The sequence below is a fragment of the Meriones unguiculatus genome, chromosome 2, assembly GCF_030254825.1.
Source record: "Meriones unguiculatus strain TT.TT164.6M chromosome 2, Bangor_MerUng_6.1, whole genome shotgun sequence".
NCBI classification, from domain to species: Eukaryota; Metazoa; Chordata; class Mammalia; order Rodentia; family Muridae; genus Meriones; species Meriones unguiculatus.
In genome coordinates, this window is record NC_083350.1 from 126094699 (window position 1) to 126104523 (window position 9825).

The 9825-nt window shown below is 45.4% G+C and overlaps 1 protein-coding gene across 2 annotated transcripts; it reads right to left on the bottom strand.

Moving 5' to 3' along the window:
- Positions 1–2598: 2598 nt before the first annotated feature.
- LOC110552385 (putative lysozyme C-2) lies at positions 2599–8549 on the bottom strand. 2 transcript variants are annotated; one of them, XM_021643642.2, is made up of 4 exons: positions 8271–8549; positions 5238–5402; positions 3940–4018; positions 2599–3473 (listed from the first exon to the last, which is right to left on the bottom strand). In XM_021643642.2, the coding sequence occupies exons 1-4, from the start codon at positions 8338–8340 to the stop codon at positions 3407–3409; spliced, it is 381 nt and encodes a 126-aa protein (XP_021499317.1). In that variant the 5' UTR covers positions 8341–8549; the 3' UTR covers positions 2599–3406. The 2 variants fall into 2 exon arrangements, with proteins under 2 accessions (XP_021499317.1, XP_021499316.1); XM_021643641.2 differs by having other exon boundaries at positions 8205–8549.
- Positions 8550–9825: the final 1276 nt, after the last annotated feature.

Genomic DNA, 9825 nt, shown 5'->3' on the forward strand with positions numbered 1-9825 from the left:
TGGACATACAGGAGGTTGTGGACCACCATATGTGGCTGGAATCTGGGTCTTCTTGAAGCACAGCCAGTGATCTCAAACGCTAAGCCATCTCTCCAGGCTGCCTTTGGTGGTTTGGAGACCAGGATTCACTCTGTAACACAGGCTATCCTGCATCGCAGACAGTCCTTGAACTAATAACAGTCTTTCCAAAGCAGGGAGAAATGCCCAATGGCACTAATGTTTGGGCTTAGAGGAGAAAGACCAGACCTGCTCACTCATCATGGTGTCACTCACCCTGATCACAGGTTTTTCCTTTCAGTTCCTTAGTGCTTGAGGTTTTATACAGTCAACCAAAGATCACCAGATACTGGTTGGAAGCCTCTGTCTGAAAGACCAAAACAGAAGAGAAGGGACCAAGAGAAAACAGAGCAAAACAAGTAAAATAGAATTACAATGAATGCCACAGAGAGATCTGAGAAGCAAGGGCACTATGACAAATAACCAGAGAACACAAGAGAAACCTTCCCGTTTGCATTAATTACTTTTCTATCGCTGTGATATACCATGGCTAGAGAACTTATACAACAGAGTTAAATTTGGCTTCCTCTCCCAGAGGGCTAGTGTCCATGATGGCAGAGGAAAGGCATGGTGGCAGGTGGCGGGGGCAGCAGATGACAGCTCAGTCTCAATCCACAAGTAGGAGGTAGAGAGCACTCCAAGTGATTCATTTCATTTAGCCACACCTCCCAATCCTTCCCAAACAGCCAACTGGGAAGCAAGGATTCAGATGCTGCAGACTTATGGAGGATATTTTCTCCAAGCCACCATGGTGGTTATACGTGGGAGCACGTTTACTAAAAGGACTAAGATTCATTGTGTATCTGTCTCCTCTTTGGGCCCTCTTTGGGCCCTCTTCTGGACACTATGTATGTAGCTGCAGTGGACTCTAGACAGGCACTGGCAGTTGACAGGCTGAAGGAAAAGCCTTCTACATCCAAATGACAAACTCATCTGGTCAGTAATCACCCAGTGAACAACTCCAACATGACTGTGAAAGAGTAAAGCTAGTCTCTCATGGATGTTTTCTAAAAGAAAAAAGTATTGAAGAGCTGGACAGATGACTCCCTGGTTATAAATACTGACAGCTCTTCCAGGGAACCCAGGTTCAGTTCTCAGCACCCACATGCAACTCATAACTGTAGTTCTCCATTTGGCAGGCTCATGGATTTCAGCGGGGGGCCTGGAGCTCCTCTTCAGGACAGAGACCAAGGACTCTGTTTCTCTCATGGGCAACTAATGTGCTTTAGGGCAAGGCCAAAGAATACCTGGCCAGGGTGTGGAAAAGTTTTTCCATAGAGTGCTACAGTTTAGCTCTTTTAGAATGAGATCCCCAGTGGCAGTGGAAACTCAGTTGTTGCAAAGCCTATGGTAGCACCAAAGTGTTACAGCTCTGCTTAAGCTTCTGTGCTGAGCAGAACAGAGGTGCAGGCCAAAGCCCATGCTTGGTGGGCTTGCAGCCAAGACCCAGGCCTTGCAAGGACCAGGCCTGGTGAGGCCCAGGCCCAGATACCTAGAGGGCAGGCCCAGTGAGACAAAGCAGTGCAGGGCACAATGAGGAATCTCAAATGGCCATGGTAGAAGGCTGATGGAATCATGCAGCCAGTCAGCACATTTATTTGAAATCAGGCATTTATAAACCTTGGGTACTGGGAGGGATTGCAAGGGTGAATGTGTTTGATCTGCTGGGCTCAGGGATACTTGATTTACATGTGTCTAATGTTCCATGCAGTAGCATGGTCCTATCCCAAAGAAGGAGAACAGGAACTTATTTATCCTATAGGTGTTGAGTGTAGGGGGAGGGAATCTCCAGGTGCAGTTGAAGGTCACTGCTGAAGACTAAGATCCTTAGCAGGGTGGGGTATTTCTAAGAAGTCCCAGCTGCTTGCTGGACTGGTTTTCTTATCAAGGAAGGGTCCAGCCTATCATCTACCCTGAGGGCCATGTGACACTCCTTGCAAGACCTGGGGTCTCCAGATCAGGGGCAACTTTTAGTACCCCGATGAGAAAAGGGAGTGTGTTATCATTACCAGGTGTAAATAAATGGCTATCAGGAGATGTCAGATGTCAACCTTGTCTAGCAGAGCTCCACAATAACTCAGAGAACTCCAGTCCTAGGGGATCCATTATTTTCTTCTGCATCCTGAGGGCATGAGGCATATATATAATGAACAAACATAAATTCAGGGAAAAAACTCATAAACATAAAAAATATATTAACTTTCCTTTTTGCTTTTGTGTGTGTGTGTGTTTCTGTACTTGTGCACATAGATAGACATGTGTGCTGTGATGCTAATATGGGGGTCAGAGGACAACTTGCTGCAGCTCATTTTCTCCTTCCATCATGTGCATCCTGGGTTTGAACTCAGGTTTCCAGTCTTGTATGTAGACACTGGATATGTGTAGGTTAGGATGTAGGCAATGGAATGTGTGGGGGAGAATGTTGCACAAGCTATGTGTAGGCGAGGATGGAGGCCCCATCAAGAGCACCATGCTGATTTTTCCCAATTTATAAATATTCTCCTCAAGAGACACCACTTCAGAGTAAACAAAGACAAAGTGTGCATTCAAAATCATTTAATGCTGTTTGAAGTTTTTCACAATGTGCTTTGTTTTGCTCCTGTGGTTATTTGCTGATACAAGCTCCTCTGTCTCAGAGTTAGTTCATGGGCATGAAGCTACTTCAGAAAGTTAAGGTCAAGCACAGCTCACTAGTCCCTCCTGAATACCCTCATGATCAGCAAGAGGCATGGGAACATTCTCTCAAGGGTTAAAACAGACTGGCACATGGGTTGAGAATTCACTTTTTAAGCAGTATAAATGGGCCAGCTCTAAGAAAGCACTGTTGGGAAAGGTCACATGTTTGATCACAACAAGGTTCTGAGTTCAGGGAGTCTCAGTTGTCATCCACTCAGAGTTGTGTTCCCTTAAAACCCTCCTTGCCCACCACAGTGGCTGTTCTAAGTGTCTGAGCTGAGCCCACACACAAAGCCTTGAGGCTCACACAGCTGCCATTTTACCTAAGTCCATCTTGTCTCCTGTAAATACTTGTTGTATTTTTATCCAAAACAGGGGAGATTTGGATTAATTCTGATTAAACTTAATGTGAATTTCTTCATTGGTGAAGAACTGATGTGTAGAGATGTGTGTGATGACCGAAGTGCTGGGTGATGTCACCAGCATCCACTGCACTAGCTAACTGAACATTGGACATGGATGTTGGCATTAAGCCTCTTAAGAAAAAGTCCCATTTTGCTCCTGTTCCTGTTTCTGTTTAGATTCTGTTTGTGGGAAAGCAAGTGTGACCTTTCTCATGACTGCTCCTATAGTGAGAAAGAGACAGCAAGAGCTGAAGTGAAGCACATAGTGGTTAGTCTACATAGTCCCCAACATACTGAGACAGATCTCGGTTTTGACAGTGGTCTCTCCATGCCACCCTGTGGAGGAAAGTGAGACAGGGGGATAAATGGTTAACATCTCTCTCCTCTGTAACACATATACTCACAACATGGGGGAAGGGAAAAGTGTAACTGACAGCATAGAGACTGGCCTCTGGTCAAGGTCTAGTGTGAAACACAGGCTATTGCTGCACCAGAAACTGCTAGTGACTGGGGGAGCTATGTCTACACAGCAGTTTGATGCCTTCCCACCCCTCAGGAGAGCACAGGATGCTGAAGATCTGTGTCAAATCACATGTACTGTACAGTTCACTGATCCAGCAGCTTCTCTGGAGGAAACAGTCATATGTGGGAACTCTCACAATCTGCAGAAATCCCCAAAATTAATGATGCAGGAAAAGCCCCCAACTGGACCCGCAGTTCTCAGAATGACACGTGGGCCCTAGAGAGACTCACAGCACACATCAACAGAACCAGCAGTTTCCCTTCCAAAGTTCCAACATACCATGCTCTAATGCCTTGTGGATCTCTCACAACCCTCTTTGCACATTGTATGGCTTGAGTGATGTCATCCTGCAGCAGAGCTGAAAGACAAGGGTGAGGAATGACAAGGACAGTTATAGAACACACTTTCCGTTCACATCCAGCCAGCGAGCCTCTGTGACACTGAGCAGCGAACACAAGAAATTATTTTCCACGTGTCTCTGAATCTGTGATTATTGGAGACAGTCTCTTGATTGTCTCTATGTGACAAGGCATATATTACTTTATTTCTCACGCACACAGTCCCTGGAGGGCTGGGAATGCTTGAGTTGTAGAGGTATTTGAGCGTGTGCACGTGCTTGTGTTCTTAGGATCCAGCACTGATGCAAAGTGAAGAACCCACTGGAGTAGTGAGGAGGCTCTGCAGGGTGTGGGGCTGTCAGTGGTTTTGAGTGATAGCCATATCAGGAGGCTGTGTAAGTGTAGTTTAATTTGTGTATGAAAGGTAAAATCCTGACATATTTTCATGAGTATACATAGGTGCACCATATAATAAAGATGTATCTACAGCATAGATTACAGTATTTTCCTCCAACTGTATTTTCCAAAGTTTTCCAGTTAAGTGGATCTCTGAGTTCTGAAACTAAGAATGATAGTCCCTTTTTCTTGTATTTTCTAATATTTTTTAAAGAATACAGATGAGTGGACAAATGCTCCTTAAAAAGACTAAGTAGGTTACAAAGAATGTTCCAAAAAAACATTTTCTTTTAGAAAATTTAACAATCACGTTTTGCAGAGTGGCGATTACTACAGATCTCTGAGGTCTGCCTCAGGAGCTGTTCCCCAGAAACAGTCCACATTGTTTTTGAGGAAGCATCTGCCATTGGGAACTGGCTTGCAGACCAGGTTATGTGCCCCATGGATCTGCCTGTCTCACTCCCCGGTGCTGGTGGTACAAATGGATGCCACTAAACTCAGCTTTTATGTAGCTGTAGAGGGTCAAACCGTGGTTCAGGTGAAACTTCTGTCTGAGCTATCTTCCCAGCCTCTATTCTGATTTCATTTATCCACTTATTAATTTTGGCAGTGACACCTAGGGCCCTCTGATGTGCAGGCAGGGCATTATACCACCAAACTGCACCCTAAGCCTACCGTCTTCCTTGGCTAACTTTGATGTGCTTAGCAATGACTTGCTAACAGCAAGAAGTCTCCCCAGGTTCCCGATGCTTCCTCCACTGCTATGTCCCTGCACAGAATCTCTGCTCTCACAGTGAGAGCAGATGGGCTGTTTGCTCTCGCTGTAAAGCTGCCTTGTCTTACCGCTGCAGGGTATCCCACAGGCGTTCACTGCTCCTGCGGTTTTGCCATCATCACACCATTGTCGGCTGTTGATCTGAAATATCCCATAGTCGGTGCTTTGGTTTGTAGAGTTGTAGTTTATAGCTTCTGTGTCAAAATTACTTGCATGCTGAGTTAAACACACCCCTGAAAAGAAAAGAGTGTTTGTCAATAAGCAGCAAAGGCAAATGACTTACTCTGGACACTAAAATCAGCTCTTTGAGCTGGCTGATTTACTTTATAGGTACAATCGTATGGTTTAATGGTATAATATGCTACGACTAGTTCAGCCTGGGTCTGGCTGTGTTGCTCAGGGTAATCTCTCCAGTGATCCTCCTGCCTCAGCCTGTCAATCAGGTGGAACTTCTGTCCCCAGTCAGCAAGTAATTTTCCAGTACTCCAAAGAGACTCCCTTTGGGGACAAACCAGTCTGTACGGAATAAACAAGAATAGGTGCTCAAAAGTTGAAAGTACTAAGTACTTCCTTTTCCTTTGTTGAGAGGAGGGTCACCTGCTCTCCCCACCATGGCAAGTGCCTCTCCCCTCAACGCGTAGACTCTGAAAAGGGGAACTCATCTGGCAAAAATGTCATTTTGCCAGATGTGCTGACAGCTCCCGGAGGACCAGGTATTGTGAAGTCTGTTCTCACCAACTGTGCACAAGCAACATTTGTCCCTGTGCTGTCACGAATGAGCAGGTGAACAGATCACTCTCTTGTCTGTTGTTGGCAGAGACTTGGATGGACTCCCAGAGTTGGACTAGTGAGACTCATCACTTGGTCAGGGGTTTATTTTTAGAAACATGTGCCAGGGAGACCACATGTTTGTACCAACTAAAACCTGGACCTTTGGCACCATAGAGAGAACACAACCCCAAAGAGATGTGCCCTCTGCTCTTCCATGAATGGCTACCTCAGTCTCCATAGGGTGGATGAGGTCTAAAGGTCACTGTATTGAGGAAGTCCCTGAACTGCTTTTGGTGGTTGGACATAACGCAGAAGATTACACTAAGACCAGGGAAGCTGCTTTCTGCTTCAGAAAGGGAAGACCTGGGGTCATATCAAGTGTATGTCTCTCTGCCAGTGAGAGCTTGCAAGGGCAAAAATGAGAATCTGATGTCGTATTCCATATATAGGTGCCTGCATCATCTTAGGAAAGTAGTGACATCCTTAGAGCCTTCAGAAGCATCCCTGCTATGACTCTGCTTCATGGGACCAAGCTGGGTATTTTGAAAGCTGCTCCTGGAGGGCAAGAAGGAGTTCTGACATTAGTTTCTGGTGAGTAGTTGGCACTTAGAAAGGCTGCTGCTTTCCTCAAAGTAGCTATAACCTTCCCATGCATGGGAGGATGAACCTTAGCAGAATCTTGAAAAGCCCAGAGACCCAAGGAATCCTCCAGGCAGCACGCAAGGAGGTCCAAGCAAAGATTAGCAGGTTACCACTCTTGGCCTGGCCAGAATTCAGGAGCTCCAGGAGAGAATGTGGAATCCACAGCTCCAGACAACCAGGGCAGCTGCTGCATACAAGGAGTCAACACACAGCAGGAAAGGAAAGAGGCCTGATGATGGAAAGAAGCCACAAAAGCCCCGATAATGGCTGCAGCTACCAAGAAACCATCAGCTGGGAAGAAACTAGCATGGAAGAAACTGACCCAGAAGAAAAGAAGTCCCTATGCACACTGTTGAATCCTGCTTCATTCTATAAAGAGCACATGGAGACAGCCTATTCAATAAAAACATGATTTAAGATGGAGAAAATAAATGAGCCTAGCACGGTGGCATACCATCTTTAATCCCAGCACTTGGAAGGCAGAGGCAGGTAGATGGATCTCTGTGAGTTTGAAACCAGACTTTTCTAGTTAATAATTTCTGAGCTAAGCAGGGCTACACAGTGAAATGCTATTAAATAAATTAAGTAACTATTTCTTCTATTTCTTTATCCTTTCCCTGCTTTTATTTTTCAAGACACCTCAGAATAGAGCAGGAACATAACTTGTTTTGTAGATTTAAAAGGTTAATAGGAAATACATATGAAAATGAAAATAATTTAAAAAATAAAATTTTTCTCAGAGTAATGTTTTTATAGCAAAGGGAAATTTCAAGTCAAGTTAAAATATTTTTCCTTTCAGACAAAACGTCAGTAAGTAACTTATGTGAACATAAACTGGTAGTTCTCTGCCTCAGTATCCAGATGTTAAGATTAGAGAGGCATCCATCACAAATAGCTATTTAGAGTCTACCATACAAAACTATTATACAAAGATAGGCTATTCCATGATGATAGCCATCCATCCATCCATCCATCCATCCATCCATCTATATATTCACTTACTCACTGAAAGTTAGTTATTAAGTGATAGCTATTGGAAATGCATCTGAAAACCACACAGTAACCCTTGAAGAACTTTTCCTCACCCACATCTTCCACGGTGTGAGACAAAAGGCCATCTCAGAGAAGAATAGTCCTAAACACTCCATTTCAGAGGACCTCATTTAAGCAGAAACTAAGAACACATGGCATTCCTCTGCCATGTTTAGAAAGTTTTTAAAAAATTGAAAACTTTTATCTCAAAAGTTGCATACCATGAGAGAAGTGAAGACAAATACCGTATCATCCAGGATCTCAGATCCCACGTTCTGACTGAAAGAGTCCTCCCAGCTTTCCTTCCTCAGCCTCTTTTCCAATGGGCTATTGAGTCTGCAGCAACCAGAAAACCTAGTGACCGTGCAAGAGCACCTCGGTTCCAATGGCCTAGCATGGCACAGAATTTCCCCTCTCCTGCCCTCACCCAATATCTCTGATTCAAAGATAAACAGCGATGGTTTTAGTCAAACTAACTCAAACACAAAGAAATCATAGAAATGTTTTGAGTCCCCCTCCCTCTCTGATCACTCACTGCTCCCTTGTCCCTGTTCTGAAAGCTCATCTGGAGGTATCAAGAGGAGACTTACAGTCTGCCAGCCTGACTCCTCTATAGCCATCCATTCCACTCCTTTTCAGAGTTCTGGCTAACTCACAGTGCTCATAGACCTTGGCCTGGACAGTGGCAGAGAGCAGGAGGAGTCCCAGGGTGAGGAGAGCCTTCATGTTGACCTGGAAGCTGGAGCAGCTGCTGGCTGACTGGAGAAGACCATCCTCCTATTTAAGCATCCTCCAGGTTCCTCCTTTCTCTCACAGCTTGTGGCCTCCACTTTTGGAGCTGTGTACAAAGCAGGAAAGTTCTGCAGTTCAGCAGACATGAGCATCTGAGCTTCTTTTTCCTTCAGTTTGATGAGAAATGTTCTGGTAGTCCTCTAATAAGTGCATAGTAGCTATTTTTTAAATATCTTAACGATGCTGGTCATTAAGAATGGAGAAGTGAGACTGCACCCAAGATGATCCCCAGCCATGCACCACATAGTCCAAGGAGGTAGAGCGAGCCTGAGATGACCCCCAGCCTGGTACCATGCAGGCCTGGGCAGAGAGTACACACATGCCTGCACCCTCTTCTAAGCAGATCCATCACCTACATCCTCACCCGCACATATCCATTGCCTATAGACAAGGATGACATGAGCCTGCTTCCTCTCTCAACTTGGAGCCTGTGCACAGGTTCAGTGTAGCTGCTGGGTAAACAGTTTAGAACCTGTATTCCTCACTCTGGATATGAGAATAGCATTGCCAATCTAGCCGGGTAAGAGAGCCGAAAAGCTAACTGACTGTGATTTAAGAATCAGATCTGACAACAGGTATCAGAGTCATGGGGCAGATGGCTTGAAACCACTTTTGGGGGTCTCCTGGCTTATACCTATGGCTGGCCCCTTAAAAAGCCTTTTGATGTTTGTATCTTTAGGACCCTCCCTAACCCCCATGCTGATCCAGTTAATCTAGAACACTGTTCAACATGCTACTTGGACACTTGTGTATAATGTGTACTAATGCAGGAATGCAGATGCCAGCCTCGGGCCTAAGCACCAGCAACTGGTAAGCGCTGGGCAGCCGTAGGAAGGAGACAAAGCCCTACGGCATGCCAGCCCAAGCAAGAGAAGCTAGGTCTCAGGGTAATGGCTCAACTCCTTGGTCCCCACCTCCCTTTACCTTCTATCTTAGAGAGCTCTTTCTTCATCCACCATAACAAGAAGGCGGGGAATGCTAGAGCATGTCCCTGATGCTCTTTATGTGGTTGCTTTGACAGACACGGCTCCCACACCTTTCCTGCAGCTTGGATCTCTGCCTTCTTCAGTTGAACCAACAATATAAATAAATATTCCTTTTTTTTCTCTATTAATCCCCAAGCAGGCACAGCCCTAGGGTCCACCCACACACTTGAGTTATGGCCTCATTCCTGACAGGAAAGCCATGGATCTTTGACACCAACTCCATCAGGAGTCATGTGAAAATAAGGACTGCCTTTTGGTCCTTGCTCCCTCTCTTCTATTGTGACCACAGATGGATTCCCTGTGGTGATGGCCTGCACTATCAGAAGGACCTGCTTACCTGAGATACATCTCAGCACCTGAGGTTGTCTGCCATCAGCCCTATCTGACAGTTATCACTACAGACTACGGCTAGGAGCCAGGAGGAGAAGAACAG

Excerpts from the sequence above, each read along its gene's own strand:
- LOC110552385 (XM_021643641.2), bottom strand. The coding sequence starts at position 8,340 with ATGAAGGCTCTCCTCACCCTGGGACTCCTCCTGCTCTCTGCCACTGTC. Across the intron at positions 4,019-5,237 it reads CTGTGGGATACCCTGCAGCG|CTCTGCTGCAGGATGACATC; the intron begins GTAAGACAAGGC and ends CTTGTCTTTCAG. Across the intron at positions 3,474-3,939 it reads CCACAAGGCATTAGAGCATG|GGTGGCATGGAGAGACCACT; the intron begins GTATGTTGGAAC and ends TTTCCTCCACAG.